At 36.4% G+C, this 25,871-nt stretch overlaps 1 protein-coding gene across 9 annotated transcripts in view; it reads right to left on the bottom strand.

Annotated features, from left to right (window-relative positions):
• The window catches only part of ANKRD31 (ankyrin repeat domain 31), a 211,792-nt gene that overhangs the window by 139,166 nt on the left and 46,755 nt on the right, over positions 1-25,871 (bottom strand). For 5 of the 9 annotated variants that reach the window (XM_035291395.3, XM_008991929.5, XM_008991931.5 and 2 more), the window contains 5 exons: positions 20,977-21,020; positions 17,200-17,769; positions 14,551-14,831; positions 13,912-14,021; positions 10,466-10,621 (listed from right to left, as the gene is read on the bottom strand). In XM_035291395.3, the coding sequence (XP_035147286.3) occupies positions 10,466-10,621; positions 13,912-14,021; positions 14,551-14,831; positions 17,200-17,769; positions 20,977-21,020 (1,161 nt within the window). The remainder of the gene's footprint in view (positions 1-10,465; positions 10,622-13,911; positions 14,022-14,550; positions 14,832-17,199; positions 17,770-20,976; positions 21,021-25,871) is intronic. The other 4 variants (XM_078365333.1, XM_078365334.1, XM_035291397.3 and 1 more) reach the window with 1 other exon arrangement.

Raw genomic sequence — 25,871 nt, 5'->3', positions numbered from 1 at the left:
GGGTCCCAACCCCACAAAAACAAACAAAACAGCAATTGGAAACGCTCGGGGTTAAGAGTTTCACGGCAAGCACAGCTGAAGGCAGGATGGTGCAGCTCGGTGAGGGAGGGGCATCTGCCATTACCAAGGCACTCAACCCCTATGGAGGTACTCTGCCATTGCTGACACAGCCTGCCGTTGCCAAGGCAACCCGCCATAACAGAGAGAGTCCGCCACTATAGAGGCGGGCCACCATCACCACAGCAGTTCTAACCACACCCATATAAACAGGACTACAGGGAATTACACACGGCAGCAGGGCGGAGCCCACCACAGCAGGACGGAGCTTATGGCAACAGGGCGGAGCCCACAGCAGCTCAGCATAGCCACTACAGGCAGACAGTGATTAGACTGCCTCCTTGCTGGGCAGGACAGTGCAATGGATACTCATAAAGCACTAACTCCCCGGGACAGAGTACCTGAGGAAAAAAAGAGGCTTTATGAGTTCTGCTGCAGCAGACTTAAACATACCTGCCTAGCAGCCCTGAATGAACAATGGAGCTCACAGCTCAGCACTTGAGCTTCTATAAAGTACAGACTGTCTCCTCAAGTATAAAGTACAGACAGTCTCCTCCAGCAGCTCCCTGACCCCTGTATATCCAAAGAGTCACCTCACAAAGGACTGATCAGACTGACATTTGGCGGGCATCACTCAGGGACAAAGATAGAAGAAGAAGAAACTGGTAATAACCCTCACTGTTCCGCAGCTGCTACAGGTGTACCCCAGGCAAACAGGGCCTGGAGTGGACCTCAGCAGTCCTACAGCAGAGGGGCCAGACTGTTAGAAGGAAAACTAAGTAACAGAAATACTTCATCATCAACAATCTGGACGTCCACTCAGAGACCCAATAGAAAATCAGCAACTACTCAGATGACAGGTGGATAAATCCACAAAGATGGGAAGAAACCAGCACAAAAAAGGAGGAAAACACCTGAAACCAGAACACCTAGCCTCCTACAAGGGACCACAACTCCTCACCAGCAAGGGAACAAAGCTGGACGGAGAATGAGTGTGATGAAATGACAGAATCAGACTTCAGAAGGTGGGTAATGAGAAACTTCCGTGAGCTAAAAGAACATGTTCTAACTCAATGCAAAGAAACTAAGAACCTTGAAAAAAGATTTGAGGAAATGATAAGAAGAATGGACAACTTAGAGAGGAATATGAGTAAATTGAAGGAGCTGAAAAACACAACAGGAGAACTTCGCAAAGCATGCACAAATTTCAATAGCCCAATAGACCAAGCAGAAGAAAGGATATCAGAAGTAGAAGATCAACTCAATGAAATAAAACAAGAAGCCATGATTTGAGAAAAAAAGCACAAAAGTGGGACTATGTGAAATGATCTAATCTATGTTTAATAGGTGTACCTGAATGTGACGAAGAGAATGGATCCTAGCTGGAAAATACTTTTCAGGATATTACGCGGGAAAATTTCCCCAACAGAGCAAGGCAGGCCAATATTCAAGTACAGGAAATACAGAGAACACCACAAAGATATTCCTCAAGAAAAGCAACCCCAAGGCACAAAATCGTCAGATTGACCAGGATTGAAATAAAGAAGAAAATGCTAAGGGCAGCCAGAGAGAAAGGTCGGGTTACCTACAAAGGGAAGCTCATCAGACTCACAGCAGATCTCTTGGCAGAAACTCTACAAGCCAGAAGAGAGTGGGGGCCAATATTCAACATCCTTAAAGAAAAGAACTTTCAACCCAGAATTTCATTTCCAGCCAAACTGAGCTTCATAAGTGAAGGAAAAACAAATTCCTTTGCAAACAAGCAAGTACTCGGAGATTTTGTCGCCACCAGGTCCGCTTTACAAGAGGCACTACACATAGAAAGGAACAACTAGTACCAGCCATTCCAAAAACATACCAAATGCTAAAGAGCATCAACAAAATGAAGAATCTCCATCAACTAACGGGCAAAACAGCCAGCTAGCATGAAAATGGTAGTATCAAATTCACACATACCAATATTAACCCTAAATGTAAATGGGCTAAATGCACCAATCAAAAGGCAAAGACTGGCAAATTGGATAAAAAAACAAAACCCATCAGTGTGCTGTATCCAGGAAACCCATCTCACATGCAAGGATACACAAAGGCTCAAAATAAAAAGATGGAGGAAGATTTACCAAGCAAATGGAAAGCAAAAAGAAGCAGGAGTTGCAATTCTCGTTTCTGATAAAATAGACTTTAAAGCAACAAAGATCAAAAGAGACAAAGAAGGACAGTACATAATGGTAAAAGGATCAATATAACAAGAAGAGAGAATGATCCTAAATATATATGGACCCAATAGAGGAGCACCCAGATATATAAGGCAAGTTCTTAATGACTTACAAAGAGACTTAGACTCCCACACAATAATAGTGGGAGACTTTAACACTCCACTGTCAATATTAGACAAATCAACCAGACAGAATATTAACAAGGATATCTAGGACCTGAACTCAGACCTGGAACAAGCAAACCTGATAGACATTTACAGAACTCTCCAAATCCACAGAATACACATTCTTCTCAGCACCACATCACACCTACTCTAAAATTGACCACATAATTGGAAGTAAATCACTCCTCAGCAAATGCCAAAGAATGGAAATCATTAACAAACAGTCTCTCAGACAACAGTACAATCAAGTTAGAACTGAGAATTCAGAGACTAACTCAGAACCACACAGCTTCATGGAAACTGAACAACTGGCTCTTGAATGTTGACTGGATAAACAATGAAATGAAGGCAGAAATAAAGAAGTTCTTCGAAACCAACGAGAACAAAGACACGACATACCAGAATCTCTGGGACACATTTAAAGCAGTCTCTAGAGGAAAATATATAGCAATAAGTGCCCATATGAGAAGAGTGGAGAGATCCAAAATTGACACCCTATCATCAAAATTGATAGAGCCAGAGGAGCAAGATCAAAGAAACTCAAAACCTAGCAGAAGACAAGAAATAACTAACATCAGAGCAGAACTGAAGGAGATAGAGACACAAAAAAACCTTTCAAAAAATCAATAAATCCAAGAGCTGGTTTTTTGAAAGATGAACAAAATAGACCACTAGCCAGATTGATGAAAAAGAAAAGAGAGAATAACCAAATAGATGCAATAAAAAATGATAAAGGGGAAATCACCACAGATTCCACAGAAATTCAAACCATCATCAGAGAATATTACAAACAACTCCATGCACATAAACTAGTAAACCTGGAAGAAATGGATAATTTCCTGGACACTTGTGTCCTCCCAAGCCTAAACCAGGAGGAAGTCAAAACCATGAATAGACCCATAACAAGGTCTGAAGTTGAGGCAGCAATTAAGAGCCTACCACACAAAAAATGCCTAGGTCCAGATGGGTTCACAGCCGAATTCTACCAGACACACAAAGAGGAACTGTTAGGATACCTCCTGAAACTATTTCAAATAATCCAAAAACAGGGAATCTGTCCCAAATCCTTTTATGAGACCAACATCATCCTGATACCAAAACTGGGCAGAGACCCAACAAGAAAAGAAAACTTCAGGCCAATATCCAAGATGAACATAGACGCAAAAATCTTCAATAAAATACTGGCGAGCCGATTGCAACAGCACATCAAAAAGCTTATCCACCATGATCAAGTAGGATTCATCCCAGGGATGCAAGGCTGGTTCAACATAAGCATGTCTATAAACATTCTGTTCACCACATAAACAGAACCAAAAACAAAAAGCACATGATTATCTCAACTGATGCAGAGAAGGCCTTTGACAAAATTCACAGCCTTTATGCTAAAAACCCTCAATAAACTTGGTATTGATGGAACATATCTCAAAATAATAAAAGCTATTTATGACAAACCAACAGCCCATATCATACTGAATGGGCCAAAACTGGAAGCATTCCCTTTGAAATCTGGCACTAGACAAGGATGCTCTCTCTCAACACTCCTATTCAATATAGTACTGGAAGTACTAGCTAGAGCAATCAGGCAAGAAAAAGAAATAAAGGGTATTCAAATAGGAAAGGAGGAAGCCAAATTGTCTCTATTTGCAGACGACATGATAGTATATCTAGAAGACCCCATCGTCTCAGCCCAAAATCTCCTGAAACTTATAAGCAACTTCAGCAAAGTCTCAGGATACAAAATCAATGTGCAAAAATCACAAGCATTCCTATACACCAATAGCAGACTTAAAGACAGCCAAATCAAGAACGAACTGCCATTCATAATTGCTACAAAGAGAATAAAATACCTAGGAATACAACTAACAAGGAACATAAGGGACCTCTTCAAGGAGAACTACAAACCACTGCTCAACGAAATAAGAGAGGACACAAACAGATGGAGAAACATTTCATGTTCATGGATAGGAAGAATCAACATCGTGAAAATGGCCATACTGCCCAATGTAATTTACAGACTCAATGCTGTCCCCATCAAGCTACCATTGACTTTCTTCACAGAACTGGAAAAAAACCACCTTGAACTTCATATGGAACCAAAAGAGAGCCCACATAGCCAAGTCAATTCTAAGCAAAAAGAACACAGCGGGAGGCATCACACTACCGGACTTCAAACTATACTACAAGGCTACAGTAATCAAAACAGCATGGTACTGGTACCAAAATAGACATATAGATCAATGGAACAGAACAGAGGAATCCGAGGCAACACAACATATCTACAACCATACAATCTTTGATAAACCTGACAAAAACAAGCAAGGGGGAAAGGATTCCCTGTTTAACAAATGGTGTTGGGAAAACTGGCTAGCCATGTGCAGAAAGCAGAAACTGGACCCCTTCCTGACACCTTACACCAAAATTAACTCCAGATGGATTAAAGACTTAAACATAAGACCTGGCACCATAAAAACCCTAGAAGAAAATCTAGGCAAAACCATTCAGGACATAGGAGTAGGCAAGGACTTCATGAACAAAACACCAAAAGCATTGGTAGCAAAAGCCAAAATAGACAAATGGGACCTAATCAAACTCCACAGCTTCTGCAAGGCAAAAGAAACAGTCCCTAGAGTGAATCAGCAACCAACAGAATGGGAAAAAATTTTTGCAGTTTACCCATCTGACAAAGGGCTGATATCCAGAATTTACAAAGAATTCAAACAGATTTACAAGAAAAAAACCAAACAAGCCCATTCAAAAATGGGCAAAGGATATGAACAGACACTTTACAAAAGAAGACATACATGAGGCCAACAAACATATGAAAAAATGCTCATCATTCCTAGTCATCAGAGACACACAAATGAAAACAACATTGAGATACCATCTCACGCCAGTTAGAATGGCGATCATTAAAAAATCTGGAGACAACAGATACTGGAGAAGATGTGGAAAAATAGGAACACTTTTACACTATTGGTGGAAGTGTAAATTAGTTCAACCATTGTGGAAGACAGTGTGGCGATTCCTCAGAGACCTAGAAATAGAAATTCCATTTGACCCAGCAATCCCATTACTGGGTATGTATCCAAAGGACTATAAATCATTCTACTATAAGGACACATGCACACGAATGTTCATTGCAGCACTGTTTACAATAGCAAAGACATGGAACCAACCCAAATGCCCATCGATGATAGAGTGGACTGGGAAAATGTGGCACATATACACCATGGAATATTATGCAGCAATCAAAAATGATGAGTTCGTGTCCTTTGTAGGGACATGGATGAACCTGGAGAACATCATCCTCAGCAAACTGACACAAGAACAGAAAATGAAATACCGCATATTCTCACTCATAGCTGGGTGATGAACAATGAAAACACATGGACACAGGGAGGGGAGCACTACACACTGGGGTCTATTTGGGGAAATTGGGGAGGGACAGCGGGGCAGGGGAGCTGGGGAGGGATAGCATGGGGAGAAATGCCAGATGTGGGTGAAGGGGAGGAAGACAGCAAATCACACTGCCACGTGTGTACCTATGCAACTATCTTGCATGTTCTGCACATGTACCCCAAAACCTAAAATGCAATAAAAAAACATGGTCTTATATATAGAAAACTCTAAAGACTCCCCTAAAAAAACTGCAAGAACTAATAAAGTCAATAAAGTTGCGGAATGCAAAATCAACATACAGAAATCAGCACAGTTTCCAATGCTAAATAGTGAACTATCCAAAAAAGAAAGCAAGAAAACAATCCTACTTGTTATAGCTACAAAAATAAATAAATAAATAAAATACCTAGCAATAAATTTAACCAAGGAGGTAAAAGATCTCTACAATGAAAACTATAAAACACTGATGAAACAGATTGAAGAGAACACATATAAATGTAAGTGTATTCCATGTTCATGGACTGGAATAATTAATTCTGTCATGATAATCTCCAGATTCAATATGATCTATAGATTCAATGCAATCTCTATCAAAATGACAATGACATTTGTCATGGGAGTAAAAAACAAAACCCTAAAGATTCTATAGAACCACAAAAGACCCCCAGACAGCCAAGGCAAAATTGAGCAAAAAATTTTTAAAAAACAAACCTGGAGGAATCATATTACCTTACTTCAAAATACACTACAAAGCTCTATTGATAAAGAGAGCATCGTATTGACATAAAAATAACACATAGACCAATATAAAGAATACGAAGCCCAGACATAAATCTACACATCTACAGCCAACAGCTTTTCAACAAAGGTGTCAAAAATACACACTGGGGAAAAGACAGTCTCTTCAATGAATGGTGCTGGAAAAATTGGATATCCACATGCAGAAGAATAAAACTGTATCCTTATTTTCAACATACACAAAATTCAACTCAAAGTGAAATGAAATGAACAAATAATTTCATTTAAAAATGAGCAAATGACTAACAGGTATATGAAAAAAATGCTCAACATTGTTGACTACCAGGGAAAGGCAAATCAAAACCACAATGAGATACCACATCATTCCAGTCAGAATGGCTATTAATAAAAAGACAAAAGATAAGTATTGAAGATGTGGAGAAAAGAGAACCTTTACACATTTCTGGTGGGAATGTAAATTAGTACAGGCATTATGAAAAACAATACAGAGATTTCTCAAAAAATTAAAAATATAACTACCATAACCAGCAATCCTACTACTGGGTACATATCTAAAGGAAATGAAATCAATATGTCAAAGAGATATTCTGCATTCCCATGCTCACTATAGCACTATTCACAACAGCCAAGATATGGACTCCACCTAAGTGTCCATCAACAGAAGAACGGATAAAGCAAATGTGGTATATGTATACAATGGAATACTATTCAGCCATAAAATTATAAATAAAAGAATAAAATTATTTCATTTGCAACAACATGGAAAAACCTGGGAACATCATGTTAAGCGAAATAAGCCAGACACAGGAAGATATATACTGCATGTCCTTACTTACATGCAGAATCTAAAAAGTTGATTCTAAGAAACAGTGAACAAAATAGTGATTACTACAGACTGGAGAGAGTAGGATAGGAGGGGGAAAATCAGGAAGAGACAGTCAATGGATACAAAGTTGCAATTAGAAATAAAGAATAAGTGCTGGTGTCCTATTGTACAGTTGGTTGACTAGAGTTAGCAAAGAGGTATTGTATTGCATGCCTCAAAATAGATAGAAGAGGAGATTTTTTTTCATGTTCCCACCATAAAGAAACATGTTTAAGGTGTTGAATATGCTAATTACCCTGCTTTGATCATTACACAATGTATACATGTATTAAAAAATCACACTGTTCCCCATAAATATATATAATTATTATTATATGCAATAATTATTGTTATTATAGTTTAATGGAGACATAATAATGTCTCCATTAAACATAATGGATCCATTAAAAGTAAAAAATAAATAGTGCCCAATTCCAGAAAAAAAAATGAATGCTTCCTGAGATGAGACTTAAGCAAGGATGACCCATTAAGGAAGAATTAACAGTTTCAGGGTTGAAAGAAGTTCCCAGTGTCAATAAAACCAGAAGGAGTTTTATTCTGTAGAGAACGCCACTGCAGACCACAGAAATCACTACAGATTACAGAAAGAATCAAATGTAACAAATAATTTTCCTTCCCCCAAGGATCATGCCTTTTGTATTGTAAAACCACCCCTCCAAAATAAAGATGGAACACATTTTACAACAGATCTTTTATTACCTCCCAAATCTGCAGATTGGGAGAGCCCCAAGAAAACTTTTTTAAAAAAAGAAATTAACTATCTTAGAGGAAATCTCTTTTAAAATTGAATATAATCATAAATTTTCTTTAAAGAGAACATAGTTTAAAGCATTTTTAAAAAAGATTTGATTACAATAAAATTTGTTATATGCTCTAATGCAGCCATTGTTAACACTCACAGAAGTATAAAGTGCACTCCTTTCTACATTACATAGTCCTAAACAATTTTGTCTTTCATGTTTTAAGTTATCTATTTCTTGCTTTGTTACTGACTTAAACTTTAGGCTATTAATACCCTGGCCTGGGCCAACCTTTCTTTTCAGTTCTAATGTATAGGAATCAGAATTCTGCATAAAATAAAGCTCAAGGCATTGATTTCAGAGGGTTTTAGCAAAAAATTTAAAATGTGATCTATTTTGAGTATTCAGAGTCTTTTTTAGCCTACTTCATGGCTGTCACCTTTGTTTTTGGATAAAGAATTACTGCTTTTTCTGAGTTCCCTGAATTGGTTCTTTAATCAAAGACAAAAATATCATAAAATGTAAATGAGGACTTATAAAATTCAAAATATTATATATAAAAGATGATTGGTCCATTATGACATTTTCTTCATTTTTCACAGGGCAGTGGGCCTTTTTTTTTTTTGGTGTACCACAAAACAAGTATACTTAAATCTTAGTATTAGAGATTATTAATTTTTTTGTTTTCACAGCATCCGGACATAGAAGGCATACTGTAAACGCTCACTACATTGAACTGACATGTTAGAGGTCATACAGCTCTTGCCAGTCCTTGACCTTTACTGAGTAAGAGTGTGTGTGTGAGAGAGAGAGAGAGAGTGTGCGTGTGTGTGTGTGTGTGTGTGTGTGTGTGTGTTTGGGAGGTGAAATGATGGTTGTATTTTAAACAAACATTGCAGGTGATTCTGTTGAGAATGGAAACACTGCCCTCTGTAATTCTATGGGATGTGGTAGCCAGAAATAGAGATAGAGCTAAGCTGCAAAGTAAGAAGGAGAAGTAGAGAATAAGAGAGTTCAAAATGCATGGAAAATATGATGAATTCATCAAGGTCACAGAAGTGCATGGGACAATGGGGAAAAGGTATATATTAACTGGCTGAAGACAAGAAGGAAGCAGCCACTGAGAATGTTAACACTGGCACAGAAAAAAAAGGTTAATAAAAAGAAATATGTTATGGATGCTTGGGAAATCCGTAAAGTCAAAATTAGCTACATGTAGGGCTACTCTTTAACTCAATGGGCAGGACAAAAAGAATACCAACAGAAAGAACCATGTACCTCTTGCAATCAAGAGAATAAGTGCTGTAGCTAGCAAATAAGGATTTAAGCTATGACCTGGGTATGACATTTAAAATAATATCCTGTTAAAATCCTGATTACAGGGTAAACCCAGGCCTTGCTGAGGTAAAGTACTGGGAGTGCACTTGTAACCACCTGCTCATCCATGGATTTTACCGTGCCATCTCTGTGCACTGTAAGACTCTGCACTGTTTCTAGACTGAACAAGTTTAGAAACAACAGGAAAAGTATGGACACCCAAAGGCATCATCCAGGCTCTCCCAGTATTGTTCAGTGTATTAAGTACTTAAGTACCTTTAAGGAAACACTCCTCTCCAGGAGAACATGTCACATTCTACCTACAGGGAAGATGGTACCAGTGACCCAGTCTTGCAGAAATACTGCTCTTTCTGAGCTCCCTGTCCCAACCTCTGTACTTCATACTGCATTATTTCCATTTCCCTGGCCACTGCTCCTACTGTACATCTACCATTTCATCATGAATTTTCCCCTGTAGCTCAGTGTACCATCAGCTTCTTCCCGTGTTTGACATCATTTCTCCTTCATTCAAGGCTGAGTCTTCTAGTAATAATGACCAAGAAAAGCCAAGGTACCTTCTGGATGCCACTGCACATGACCTACCTGACATAATCTTTCAAGGCTGAGTCTCATAGTAATAATGACCATGAAAAGCCAGCCCCAGGTACCTTCTGGATGCCACTGCACATGACCTACCTGACATAATCTTTGAAGGAGAAACATAATGTTCTTCTCTTCCCACCCAGTCTTCTCACCCTGCCCTCTTCTCTGAAAGATAATGGTGACAAGCTACTTAAATAGGAAATGACCTGAAAGCCTTCTGTTTGGAACTTACCTTAGGCTCACTTTGCTTTACTTTCCTAAAAGTGATTCAGCTGAAACCGCAAACTACCCTTAAGATAACTGTGGGCGGTAACCCTAACTTACCAGCATAACTTAGCTGATTAACATTTCCACCTTGTTTTATATAATGACGAACAAGATCAGCATCATCGTGCAGAGCAGCCTGATATACCAAGTTCTCTCCAAAACTGTTTCTCCGGTTAATGCTAGAAAGAAGTATTTTTTTCACCTTCATTTTTTCTGAAATGAGGGAATGAACAAAAGAAAAAAATCATTATCTGAATATAAAAAGGAATACAGATTACAAACCACAGATTTCAAACTACAAACTGCACGAACATAAGTAACAGGATTAACTCAGACAACAGTCTAGAAGTGAAGTATATTATATTATGAGAATATTCGTCCATTAACCCAACTGTATACAAATAGGAAAAAGAGACAAATGTCACTAATTTTAAAATATTTGAAGTAAACTACAAATCATGATAAACAGTGTATGTTCATTGAAAACCCATGAAAGGTGCATATATGAGAAGACTAACAGATTATCTTCTTAAAAGTTCTGGTGAAAAGGATTATCTAAACCTAGAATAATATATTATCAAATTTAATAAAATGTTATATTAACAAATGTCTTATAAGACCATGAGGAGAAAAATTTCCGAGGCATATATGATAAAAAAATAATAATAATCCCAGGGACACTGGAAAAGGGAATGCAAAATTTTCTTCCTTTGCTAAAAGTAGATTAATGAAATTAAGCAGAGAACCATAGCCTTGATTTTTGCAATCATTTTTATTTACTAAGCCAGAAATGCACGATTAAAATACCTTTCCAGATAATGTATACCAAGTATCAGTTCTCCACTGTGCCTCCTAAAATACTGAAGCTCCTCATTCATACACTCCAAATCCTGTCAATTTGGATGGCAATACTCATTTGGATTTTCTGAATTTCAGAATAGCTTGATGATAGCTTTTCTAATTTTTATCTAGCTAACCTGCCTCAGCCTAAAACCTTACAAAGGTAACTGAGTACTGCAGCAGCTTTCTTAATGGACTACATATCAATTGCCTTGCCTTTTGACTCCCTTGATTCAGCCCCTCTGTAAAACAAACAAAACTCGTGAACTTTGAATCTGCCTTCTTGTATACCAGACATACAGAGTGTTATTTTCCCACTAGACAAACTGTATGCTTACCATAACCAGAGCAGTCTTTACTTCCAAATCTGTCTGTGCCAGTTGCACTAAGTTATATTATAATTATATAATTATCTGACATGTAAAAAGGGGTACTTATTTAATGTATACTATTCAATACACTTGAGGACAAGAATATACCCATGAAACCATCACCACCATCAAGGTCATAACGTATACCTCCTGTTCTTTATCCTTACAATTTCATAAAAGCTTTTTGCATACTAATACAATTAAACCCTTGTCAAATGATGTTAATATTTCTTGGCTATTTGATATTTGATTCTTCTTTAGGGTATATTTTTATACAATTTTTAAATGTATGTAGTTAATTCTATCATTCTTTAAAAGAATCTTACCATTCTTTTAAATGTATGTAGTTAATTTTATGATTTTAAACTCAGAAACCAAGAGGGTTTAAAAACACTTTTTCCATACCAAGATAACAGCAAGATTCACTTATGCTTTCTTCTATAACTTTTATGTTTTGTTTAAATCTTTGATCAATCTGAAATTAAAGTTAGTGTAAGGAATGTTATAGGGATCCAATTTTGTGTTTTTCACTCTATATTGCTTAGTCTTTCTTTTCATCACAATTTGAGATGCCATCTATATTACGTATCTGTCCCACATCTCACTGTCGCTGGCATCTACATCTAAACTCTATTCTGTTTCATTGATTTATCTGTCTACTCCTGCTTCAGTGTCAAATGACTTTAATTTCTGTAGCTTTCTAACATTCTCTCATGTTATGGAGAACAAGGTCCTGCCACTCTAACTTTCTGCTTTTATTTTTCAGAATTTTCTTGGCTAGTCTTTCATATTTACTTTTCTAGGTGATATTTAATATTACTTTAAAATTTTCTCATAGCTACTCTCTAACCCTGTAGAAGCAATACAAAATAAAATTTAAAAATTAGCAAATAAATAAAAATCTGTTTTTGATGAGATCTCATGCATTTATAGTACAATTTAGGGAGAACCTTCTTAAAATCCTGAAACTTTCTAGTCAAAAACAAGGTTCTTATTTCCATTTATTCAAGCATTTTTTATGTCCCCCAGTAGAATTTTTAAACTCTCTTCTCATAAGGATGATATATTTCTTTCTTTCTTTTTTTTTTTTTTGAGACAGAATTTTGCTCGTTACCCAGGCTGGAGTGCAATGGCATGATCTCGGCTCACCGCAACCTCTGCCTCCTGGGTTCAGGCAATTCTCCTGCGTCAGCCTCCCGAGTAGCTGGGATTACAGGCACATGCCACCATGCCCAGCTAACTTTTTGTATTTTTAGTAGAGATGGGGTTTAACCATGTTAACCAGGATGGTCTCGATCTCTTGACCTCGTGATCCACCCGCCTCGGCCTCCCAAAGTGCTGGGATTACAGGCGTGAGCCACGGCACCCGGCCCAGGATGATACATTTCTTATTGGTTATAAAAGTATTTTCTTTTTTGTGACAATAAGTGAGATAATCTCTTACATTTTCTAACAAGTTAACACGTACATATATGTGAAAGGCATTACTTTTTGACTCCAGCTTATTGCATTTTTAAAACTTCTGAAATAATTTCAGACTTACAGAAAAGTTGTAAAAATAGAACAAATCACTCACCCCTTGTTAACATTTTGCCACTGACTTTAAATCATTCTTTCTTCCTGTTTATATATAGATACTTATGCTATCCAGATACATGTATACATAAAAGGTAACTTTTATACATCATGCCCTTTTCCTCACTAAATGTATATTTCTAAGGACAAGGTATATGCTTATATAACCATAGTATTATCAAATTCAGAAAACTTACCTTTGATTCAATATTATTTTTTCATCTACAATCCGTATTTCAATTTTTCCAATTGTTCTACTATCTATTATTTTTTAAAGTGTTTCTAGATTCTCTTATTGCTTCTGAGAGTTTTTTAGTTCAATCTTTTGGATGTTACAGGAACACAGAAATGAGGTCTAAGAATAATAACAGTTGTGCCTTGTCCTTTCCTTTATTCCTCCTGATATGATTTTTCATAGCCATATCCTAGGTTAGTCACACATGTAAATTTTAAAAAAGGTATGTAACTACTCTCTCCAAAGTAGATTTATAGAAAAAAACACTAACCTATGAGTTGGAAGTTCGAGATCAATTCTCAATTATGCTACTAATGAGCTGTATGATGCTGGGAAAAATCTTTAATCTATCTGAACTTCAGTTTCGTTATTAGTAAAATTAAAACGTTGAGAAAGATAATCTGTGAATCCTTTCTACCAAATTTCTGTTTCTGTAAATTACTCACTTAAACAAATAGAAAAATACTCAAAATAAGCATCACCTTTTCTTCCTGAAAATTGTTCATTTTTCCTGATCTGTTCTCCACTCTTGAACCTGGCTGAATGCATATTCTTCTCTTTACCATCAGTCATTAAAGCCGGATCCTGCAGTCTTGAAAAACAATTTATTTTTTTAAAAGGCTATAATGGTTTCTACAAACATTCACAGAGAATTATGCCAAATTGTGACTATAATTTTAAAACTCCAGGGTATTTTACTGAGCTGTTCTCAAGTGGTATGGCATTTTTAAATATGGAGATGGTTCCTGCAGGTAATTCTGCAGCAGGCATGTCGGTCATCATGGCTTCTAGCCCTCTCTTTGCACTACCTATGGGTTTCTCTTCTTTAGGATTAGTCATCTACAGGTATAAGTATTCTGAATCTCCTGCTCTTCGCTCCCTAAGTTGGCATGCCACTATCCACTCTATATACCCTTTAAAGAAAAACACTCAGGCTCTTTTCCTTGCTTGCTATGTGGTATGGCACTGATCAAAAACTGCAAAATAAAAAAAGCAACAACATAAAAAATAAAGCTCTTTACCCTGTGTTAACTGTATACTGACCCTAATGTAACCAAGCATATGATTATCTATAATGTCTATAGCATATCTGGAGATAAAGACATAATTTCATAGCATACCTGAAATTCTGAGTTGAAGAGTTATTATCTGTTAGGTCCTCATAGCCAATAATTTTTGGTAAAATCTTTTCTGGCATCTTATACATGTGATCTGAGTACTTTGCATCTCTGCTTATTTTCAGTTTTTCTAGTCTGGATGATCTCCTTAACACACATGCAGTTTCCTGGTCAGAGCTATTTGTCACTGAATTTGAATTTCTATTATTACTTAGTGGTTCACAAGAAGTCATATTTTGATGAGCCAAAGTTTGCAATCCAGACGGATTCGAGTCTTGTAGAGTCTGCAAATATGTAAATACACCCACAAACAATTACAATACTGCAAAAAAATTACAATACTGCACAAACAATTACAATACTGCAAAAAAAATTAACTATAAGAAGTTAAATTTTGATTAAATTAAAATGTCTCTTACAGGATGCGAGTACAAGAATTCATAGACATGAACATAATGAAAGATTTTATAATAATATAATAAAGAACAATGCAGATTTAAAAGCTTAAAAGTATAAGTAAAAATGATTTGATCAATATTTATCTTGAAAATTCAAGGGTAAAACTATGGTCATTCTGGGAGCTTTAATTTTGCAAGAAATCGGGAATGTAGAATGATGAGAGATCCACAAAAACATTACAAATGTCACACTAGGCTAGATCAATTCAGCCTAGGGTTTTGTTATCTGATAGCAGCAGTAAGTGATATTCTGTGGAACAAGATAGTACATAACCTCCATTACACTGATTTTAAAAGGTTAACAGTATATCAGGGATTGTTCTAACTTTCCCTTAATAATTCATTATAGATTTCACTTCCATAAGCATATGTATTCTTTATACATATCATCTAAACCTTTCTTTAGTTTACTTACATACCCATCTTGCAAAGCTTCTCAAGGTAACAAGTTCCACATTTTTATTATAGCTGAGTATTTCATTTGATCTGGTCTAAGTAAGTCTCCTTTCTACTTAAGAGGGTTTCTTTTTTCTTTCCTATCGAAGACTTGCTAAATTCATATTCACTTTATTATTACCAATCATAATTTCCTACACTTTACTCATATTCCCTCTTTTCGTATCAGAACACCAGAATGTATAATCTTCATGCCCTATCTCCATAATTAGTTTCTCTTTTTCTGGATTTTAAAAAATCCTATGTCAGTTTTGAGATTTGTTAACCAGAACTTCATGCAGTATTACTCCAGGTATGTGTGCTGCAACACAAGCTCAGCATTTTGTTATAATAAATCTTCACAAGGATATTCACAGAAACATTTTGGTAACAGAAAACAAAAAAAAAAAGAAAGAAAACAATCAAAATGACCATCATTAGTGAATTAGTTAAATAAATTACAATATATTCACACAGTGGAATACTATTCAGCAAGTTAAAAGAGTTAAGTAGTACTATGTTTGCTGATATTGAAAGATAAACAAGATATATTATTAAATTTAAAAAATAAGTTGGAAGGCATTGCATATAATATAATCTCATTAGTATAAAATGAACTAATACAGAATATGATAGAAATAATTGGAGACAGATACACCAAACTGATAACAGTAATTATCTCTAATGAGTGAAACTGTGGAGGATTTTTGTGTATTATTATGTCATTCTGTAAGGTTTAAAATTTGTTTTATAATGAGAATGCATTATTATTATAATCAGGAAGAAAAAAATAAAGATTATGTTTAAAAACAAAGAAACTGTCGGCCGGGTGCAGTGGCTCACGCCTGTAATCCCAGCACTTTGGGAGGCTGGGTGGATCACAAGGTCAGGAGATGGAGACAATCCTGGATAACATGTTGAAACCCTGTCTCTACTAAAAAATATAAAAAATTAGCTGGGCATGGTGGTGCGCATCTGTAGTCCCAGCTACTTGGGAGGCTGAGGCAGGAGAACTGCTTGAACCTGGGAGGCGGAGGTTGCAGTGAGCCGAGATCGTGCCACTGCACTCTAGCTTGGCGCCTGGCAACAGAGCAAGACTCTGTCTCAAATTAAAAAAAAGAAAAAAAAGAAACTGTCAATATGACAAAGGGACTTTGTGAGTGATAGGCCACTACAGGGCTGCAGGCAAAATACCACAAGAATTCTAAACCCCAAGAGCTATGCCACCTGGCAGTATTCGCAGACATAGAAGGCAAAATTCTGCTTAAGCTAGGCATATTTTTCTTCCCTCCCCTAGCATCCCAACTGCATATATTCTTTGTCAAAATGTAAATTAATGTGGGGCATCCCATCACTACTCTGCACCCAAGTAGACATAGTGATTTTTCTGAGCTAACAAAGAAAATTTTAGTAAAGAATTATTTCCTTCCTACATATAAGCAATCTAATGATACGTCTTCTCAGGCCTCTTGGGAAAAACTCTGTCTACTTTAACTTCCTAACTCCTCGGAAACTCTACCCTACGTACTTCTAAAAAGATCACTCTATGCTTCCAAGTCACAAAGTATCTTCTGGGTGTTGATATTTGTGTAGATTTGATTTTAACACAATGAAAACTTCTTAAAGTTTACTATAAAAGGCAAAATCATAGACTCCTATTTTCAGCTACTTGCTTCACTGAAAGATGCTTATCCTACAGCTCAGCTAACTTGGAATCATGTTCAAATGGTGGAGTAGAACAAAAAAATTCAAAATTCACCTCTGCTATTTGTGTACGATCTTCACTAGTCTGAGATATATTGAACTCCACTTCTAAACATTCATTTCTGACACTGAGACTGCTGCCTCCCTCTTTTCTATGACAGATGGTTTCCACCTTGGCTTCTGACAATGTATTCAGAGCTTCCAATAATTCAGCTGGCAATGCATCATCCTTCACATTTTCTTGTAAATCTCTGTGACATGATGACCATGCGTTCAAATGTATTGATATGGAACTCAGAGAGTCACTCAATGGGTTCATCAATTCTTTAGGATCAAAATCACTTGCTAATTCAAACAGTTTTTCCTCCTGGGCGCTTTCTGGTGATGTAAGTAACCTTTCTAAGGCAGACACAAAGGTTTCAAGTGAGTTTTCTTCATCTTTAGTTTCTTCAGAAGTCATGGTCAATGTGACTTCCTTTCTAGGCTCAAAAAATGTATTTGGTTCTGCTAAGGTCTTCTCTGGCTCTATTAATGATGTCTCCTTTACAGCAACCATATCAGATACTGTAATAGCAGTGCCTGAGAGAAGGCTAACTTCAGGAGAATCTCTGCCTTCACTTAGTTCCTGTGTATTACAAATAGAAATTACATCATTACAGCATATGCAATAAAGTATTTAAAATGAAAACTTTATAGTTTTGTTTATCTTGTAAGTTACCCTCAAAATTTATTACCAACTTTCCTTCCCTTCCATAAATAAAGAGAATTTTATTGCTTTCCTATACGACATCACTAATTACTGAATACATGGTTAAACATTTAATAATAGACCAGCAGTAAAATTGGCTGGACTATAACTATAATGGCAAATTATTCATCTAAGTTTAAATTATCTGTGCTAGCAGAAGAAGCAGAGATGGCATTGATAGTTAAATTAACAGATGATCTCAAAGCTTCATAGCAATTAATGGTTATAAAATTCTTTCTTGCAAAAATTTCCTATTTGGTTTATAAAAATTATTAACTAAGAATGAAATTTTACCTTCCTTTTATTCCCCTACCTTTGTATGAATAACTAAATGTGGAGCAAACAGCCCGAAAGACAAGAGGTCAGAGGGAAAAGATAGAAAAATGAGAGTAGAGTTCTATATAAATATTACAAGCCTTAGCTATAAATAATGGCTCTGAGTTGTGGTTATAGTAAAGCATTTCTAAATGACTATTATTTCTCCAAGACATCACCTTAATAGGTTATACCTGTTCTCACAATATTTCTAATACTCAAAATATTGTTAGAATCCCTCTTTTGAAATTGCTTTCAGAATCAGTTTATTAGCCATTCAAGAAAATAATGTGCTTTAAAGGCACTGAAAATTTTTTAACACTAAATACCTTTTATTGGCCTTAAATAACAGAATGGGTTTTAATGACTAGCTTTTTCTAAAAAATCAAATCCACCATACCTTTGACAGGATGTGCTGTAATTTGTAAGCCTTCTAATATTCTGATCTAATATGAGTGAGAGAAGCAAATCACTTTATTCTTCCTCCTGTCCTTTTCTACCTGCCATCTTTAACTACTCTGCATATATTAATACCATACAGCACTTAAGAATGTTAACTATAATTTTCTCAGAAAGATCAAAGGAATCTGGAATAAATTCAAGAACCAGATCCTACTTATTCTCTAAGTCTCAAGGCCTCCCACCTATTCGAAGTCCTTATGACTACTAAATTCAAAGCACCAGGTGAAATAAAGTATATACGTTGGGCTCTGTCTTAAAAGAATTTATTTCTAACTTAAGATTCAAGACATAAATACCTAAGATATTAAATAGAAGACAAATAATGTCATAGAACACTTATGAAATCAAATGAATGGCATAAACTAGTACATATCAAACAGTTCCATTTACAACCACAGAACTGTCTGAACTGGCCCTACTTTGTTGGTAACAGAATGTCAAGTCAATCTTGCAGATATAACAGAGCCAAAACTGCAAGTCATGTAGCACAGTCAGAACCTTGAACCAAGAAGACCAAGAAATGACTCTCTGTCCCCCTAAACCAAAAAGACTGAGAAATAACTGGAACCTGACCACTGGAACTCTTTCTGAAGCAAGAAGTTTGCTCACTAGGAAGATTTGGAGCTAAAATCCGCCTAAATATACCTTACTGTAAATGGTCAAATTTGAAGCCTTCTAATCACACACTGCAAGCCAACATTCCTAAATCCTTTCCCTTACCTTCTGACCCCTTAAAACTTGTTCCAGACCCAAAATAGAGGAGACAAATTTGAGCTGCCTCTCCTGTCTCCTTGCTGGCCTGTCACACAATAAAGCCTTTTTTTTTCCCCCCTCAAAAGTCAGTGCCATAGCATTGGCTTTTATGTACATCAGGCAGCAGGCCCATTTGCTTGATAAATACAAAGGCTAGTGTCTTGCAGAAATGAGCTTACTGGGGAAGGGAAAAATGGAGGCAGCAGAGGGCTTTCATGATTGTGTGAAAAATACTTGGTTGAACAAAGTTAAACAAGTTACTTTACAACAGAACTTTCCAAATCATGTGCATTGGGGAACTTTAGGACACAGTGTTCTCCAAACATTTTTGTCCAAAAACATCCTTTTCCTCAGAAGGTCTATTAATATCATAGAGTACAAGTGATTTGGAAATAATGATATAGTCAGTAAATAATGAATGCTTGAGAGGGAGCAATTACTTTGGTCAAGATCACCAGAGTTATCTGAAATAGATCCAGAGAAGAAAAGGTATTTGAGCCAGAAATTAAAGATTTGTGAAGGAGTGAAAGAATGGAGGAACACACATTTACTGAGCACCAACTAGGTGCCAGACACCATGAACCATCATTGCTCGGTCCTCACAATACCTATAAAACAGCTATTGCTGTCCCTATCTTACAGATATAAACAGTTATCCTTGGAACCTAGACATTTCTGGTTTCCAAATTCTATGTTATTTTTCATCTTCTGGCTCCTGATTTGAGCAAAAGCATGAAGGCAGGAACGTGTAAGGTCCGGCTGAGATAAGGTAAGGTACAGAGACAACTCTGGGCAAGATGCTGAGACCCAGTATCTACAAAAAAAATTAAAAGAAAAAAATTAGGTGGGCATGGCAGTACAGGCCTGTAGTCCCAGCTAGCTACTCTGGAGTCTGAGGTAAAAGAATTTCTTGAACCCAGGAGTTCAAGATGGCAGTGAACTATGATCGCACAACTGCACTCTAGCCTGGGCAACAAAGTGAGACTTTATCTCTAAACAAACAAACAAAACAAACATAAGGTATGGGTATACTGGGCTGGCCTAGGGAGGTCCTTGATTGCCAGGTATCCCTAAGGAAACTGAGTTCATTGTGAGCAGAGCCAGTCCTATCGTCCTCTGAGTCTCCATAGCTCCAAGTACAAAGCAAATCCAAAGTAGGCACTTCATACTTATTAGCAACTGGGGGATGAGAAAATAGAATTTAGCACAAAATATTAAAGGAACTAGGGTAACAGACAAACCAACAGAAGGAACTTTGCTACAGTATCTCAGGAATTAGCTTGATAACAAGTTATATATTTCTACTCTAGATAAAGAATAAGAGACTTACGTACTAGATAAGAAACACAGATCAAGAAAATGCTTTTATTAGCAATAAGGAAAAATAAATATGGAAGAGGTGATCAGACAAGAAAAGATTTCTATCTACTGAAATGGTTTAGTCATATTCCTGCCTAGGGGAGGGTCTAAATGAGCTTGATACCTTAATCAACATTATCTTTTTAAAAATTAAATCCATAATCTACATAGTTAATTTCTGTTATACAGACCAACCTTTTCCATGTGTGGCAAAACTTCAGGACTTTCAGGTTCAGGCCCTAGAAAAGAACAATACCTTTTAAATCCAGGTTTATGAAAGCACTAAAAACATACCTTCTCAGTTGGCATTTCATAATCATATAACTTAAACTCCCTCAGTCAACTGACACATCAAATATTTCATTAATATTAGTATTACATAAATTTATTGATATAAAGTATTATTTTGGAAATGAAGTTACAGAATTTTTCCTTTCTTAAGAAGTATTTTATATGAATCCAAAAGATAATTCCAAATAGTTATTCCCGGTCCATTCTACTTTCATCATCAAGACGCAAGTATTCTGGCCAGATGCAGTGGCTCATGCCTGTAATCCCAGCATTTGGGAGGCTGAGGTTGGCAGTTCACTTGAGGTCAGGAGTTCGAGATCAGCCTGGCTAACATGGTGAAACCCCGTCCCTACTAAAAATACAAAAATTAGCTGGGCGTGGTGGCTAAATATCCTTGCAGAGGTGCACATTCTACATAATAATAATAATAATAATAAACCTGGTTTTTTTCCCCTCACTTCACCTTTGCAATTTGATGATAAAAAGCTATGAAAATCAGCTAGGAGGACTAAAATCACGGCATATTACTTGTTCACAGGATGAGAAGCAAAAAGTCATAAGAATAATTTCTTATCCTTGGTTTAGAATTCTACATGTCAACAAGTGATGACATATTTCATTATGTGTATCTTAACATTTTGCATCTCTAGTTGCTTAAAATGTTAATATTAATGAAAGAAACATTTTAAAAACAGTAGATGTATCTTCAACTATCTTTGCAAGGAGGGGTTTTTAAAATAAAATTTTATATCCTTGGGGGGATTAGAATTAAAAAACAGAAAAAGAGATTTCACTCTTCCGCCTTTTCTGAATTGTAAAGAAACAACCCTCATATACATTTTCTCCCATGTTGTCTTTAACAACTTCATCTTCAAAACTGTAAAGGAAAAAATAAAATACAATTCTAAGGTCCCCAACCATGTGAATGGAACCTCTCTTGGCCAAGGGCATTCCAAAGTTGGTTTAGGTCTTGAAGGGAAGAAAGGGTCAGACATGCCTCCTTATACCCTCCTCCCTTTTGGAATTCAGGAAAAGCCAACCAGCATCAATTCATCACAGACCTTAAGTCTGTTAAGAAACATTTACAATCTATTCTATCTGAACCCTGCTACCTGGAAGCTTCATCTGCATGATAAAACTTTAGTCTCCACAACTCTTTATCATCACAACCCAGAGATTCCTTTCTATTGATTCCAGGTCTTCAGATAATAACTCTTTCAATCAACTGCCAACCAGAAAATCTTTGAATTTACCTATAAACGGAAAGTCCCCCTCCCCACCTTGCTTCTCGTTGTCCCACCTTTCCAGACAGAACCAATGTACATCTTCATCTTACACATATTGATTGATGTCTCATGTCTCCCTAAAATGTATAAAACTAGCTGTGCCCTGACCACCTAGGGCACATGTTCTCAGAGTCTCCTAAAGGTTGTGTCACAGGCCATGGTCACTCGTATTTGGCTCATAATAAAATTCTTCAAATATTTTACAGAGTTTGACTCTTATCATTGACAAAATGATCATTCTTTCATGTCAACAGTTACTATTTTAAAAGCTGAATTAATAAAATATTTTATAGTAATTTAATTACTATATTAAAAATAAACACATTTAGAGGGAATTACCTTTTCTAACCACAAATTTTACTTAAAAGTTTTTACAAATACATAAAGAATTCTTGAATTCCTGTCTATCCTTTAATAAATCATTTAACAAATCATTAAATAAGAAATTTTTAAATTTTCTACTTGTCACTTTAGAGAGGCAAAATGTAATGGTATACATGAGAAATAATTCTAAAGCATTAAATTCAAAGAAAATGGCCATAGAGGGCTGGTTGAACTTATACACAAAATTTAACTTATACACATCATTTTAAGGCCAAAGCTATTGTATTTGCTTAAGATAGTTGGCTTATCTTGATCTTTGTACAATTTGGTTAGACTTTACCCTTTGAATTGGGACAGAGGTCTGTATTAGAACACAGTCAGCTATAAAAGCTAACAATTTAATAAGTTACTTGTATGTGACTTAACTTATGGTCTGGAATTATAATAAAATGGGCTTCTTGTTCTGAATACTCTGAAAGGAGGAAAGGCAAGAGGGAGCTGCAATGAAGTGCCAGAATGGAAGAGAACTACCAATTCTATGGCTCTCTAGTCACAGCAGCTTTAGGGCAGCAAGAAACATACAAAGCAATAATCCTGGTACACGTGGCACTATTTTTTCATTTTTCAGAGATGGGGATCTTGTTTTGTTGCCCAGGCTATAATACGGCACCACAATCATAGCTCACTGTCACCTCAAATTCCTGGGCCCAAAAGAGCCTCCCAACTCAGCCTTCCTAGTACCTGGGACTACAATGATACACTACTTCCCCTGGCCATGTGGCACTTTTAAGGGAACAGCCTCTTAAACTATGACTCAGAAGTTTAAAAAGAGTGGTGATAACAGTCCACAGATGCCAATGGCATCACAATTCTGGCACCTAGGAGGCCAAATGGGCAGGAGGTTAGAGTTATTGGAATATAGGACATAGGGAACCCTGTTTTAAAATAAATACTAGAATTGGGTATGAGAAAAATAAAAATAAATTTTTGTGTAACTATTGATGACACCTGTTATGGTCGAAACCCAAAGGAGAGGCCAGGTACAGTGGTTTACTGTAATCCCAGAACTTTGGGAGGCTGAGGCAGGTGGATCACATGAGATCACGAGTTCAAGACCAGCCTAGCCAACATGGTGAAATCCTGACTCTAATAAAAATACAAAAATTAGCTAGGCATGGTAGTGTGTGCCTAGTAATCCCAGCTACTCTGGAGGCTGAGGCAGGAGAATCACTTGAATCCAGGAGGTGGAGGTTTCAGTGAGCCGAGATCGCACCACTGCACTCCAGGTTGGGCAACAGAGAGAGGCTCTGTCTCCATACAAAAAAACAAACAAACCCCAAAGGAATGCCCAGGGCATAATATTATCTATGACATCTCTGTCTCAAATTGTTCAATACATCCTTAAAGAAAAAAGGACTTCAGCCTCTAAGATGACACCATATAGCTTTATAAACATGACTTTTTGTTTAAGCTATAACTACATCTTGTAAAAAGTGCTAAATATGTTTTTACTAAATTTGGAGGGTATTTTTGGCATAGTCTGAATTATATTAGGCCATTTGATATTAATTAAACCATTTTTAAATCGCAAAGTCTTTTATATTTAAAGAGGAACATTAATTACCACTTGTACTTACATTAGTTTCATGGTCAATTTATTAAACTTCTGTATCTAAGTCATGAAAACTTGAAATTACTATTTAACATTTAAACACTGCTAACAAACTTAAATTTCCTTAAACAATTTAATCTAAACACTTGACATAACTTTTTACCACTTCAAATATATAAAAGACTACTGCTCTTAAACTAATTCTAAAATAACAGTATCACTGGTGTAACTCATTCTTCATTTCTGTATTTCTATACTTTTCATTATACCTTCTTAAGATTAAAGTAATACTTACTCTGATATCTTCCCCGAGTTACAGTTTAATTACAAAATACAGACGGTTACAAAAATACCTGATTTTTTGTTGGGGTATGAGACTATTTCTCTCAAAATGATTTCAACCTGAGTAACCAATTATCTGGCTTTACTTATATATAAATGCCTTAAACTTCACAAATATTATTTTTTGTAATACAACGTTTTGGCCCAGAATGCTTTAAGTTTTACTTGGTCATTGTTACAAAAGCTTTTGTCTTATCAGTTATTATGTACTGATCTGTTATGCAGTATTATTAGAAACTTATGCTTGCCATTTACTATCTTTCTTTTTTGAGATAAGGTCTCCCTCTGTCTCCCGGGCCAGAAACATGGCTCACTACAGCCTCAATCTCCTGGGCTCCTGGGCTCCTGGGCTCCAGCTATTTTGCTGCCTCAGCCTGCTGAGTAGGTGGCACTATAGGCATGCACCACCATACCTGGATTTTATTTTTTGTGTGGTTATGGGGATCTTGCTGTGTTTCCCAGGCTGGTCTCGAACTCTTAGATTCAAGCAATCATCCTGGCTCAGCTTCCCAAAGTTCTGGGATTACAGGTGTGAACCAACACACTCAGCCCATTAAAACTCTTAAACATCCTGTTATAGTTGCTTTTCTTTTTTGTTTTGAGACAATCTTTTGTACACGCTTAACATTTTTTGAGTATCATTATAAACTTATAGTCTTTTCACAAACTTATTTCCATGAACTCTAAATTACTGAGTTTTTATCCTACTTAATTTATCAGTTTGGCCAGTTTATCACAGTTTGGCCACAGCATCATTGAGCTAACTGTTTATTCTTCTAGCACTGGCCCCAGACATCCTTGAAGGCATCCTTGCTTTTCAGCAATAATTGTATATTCAAACTCATCTTGATATTGTCATGCTCCAAAATAGATCAGCTACCCTTTAAGAATCCCTAGTTTATTTGGCACTCACACCCTTAGCACCCACATACCTGGTATATAGTAGTCTTAATACATGTTTGTTAAAAGAATAAACAATATTAGAGACCAAACTCTAGACAATAAAAGTACATGTAAGAGCTGGTGGTGAGCAAAAGTGGTACTGCTTTGCTGTTGTAGCAACAGAGCAAGAGAAGACAGGGCTTTTTAAATTTATCTTTCCAAAATGTTACTATATCCTTGTGTCCTTTTTCCATAATATAAGGTTTCATTGGACACTATAAATATTTGCTACACTGTGATACAAAATACCTGACATTCACTCTGGAATTGTTGGTAGACACCTCAAAGAAATA

Source organism: Callithrix jacchus, chromosome 2 (genome assembly GCF_049354715.1).
Source record: "Callithrix jacchus isolate 240 chromosome 2, calJac240_pri, whole genome shotgun sequence".
Taxonomy (NCBI): domain Eukaryota; kingdom Metazoa; phylum Chordata; class Mammalia; order Primates; family Cebidae; genus Callithrix; species Callithrix jacchus.
This window is presented reverse-complemented; position numbering and strand designations above follow the sequence as displayed.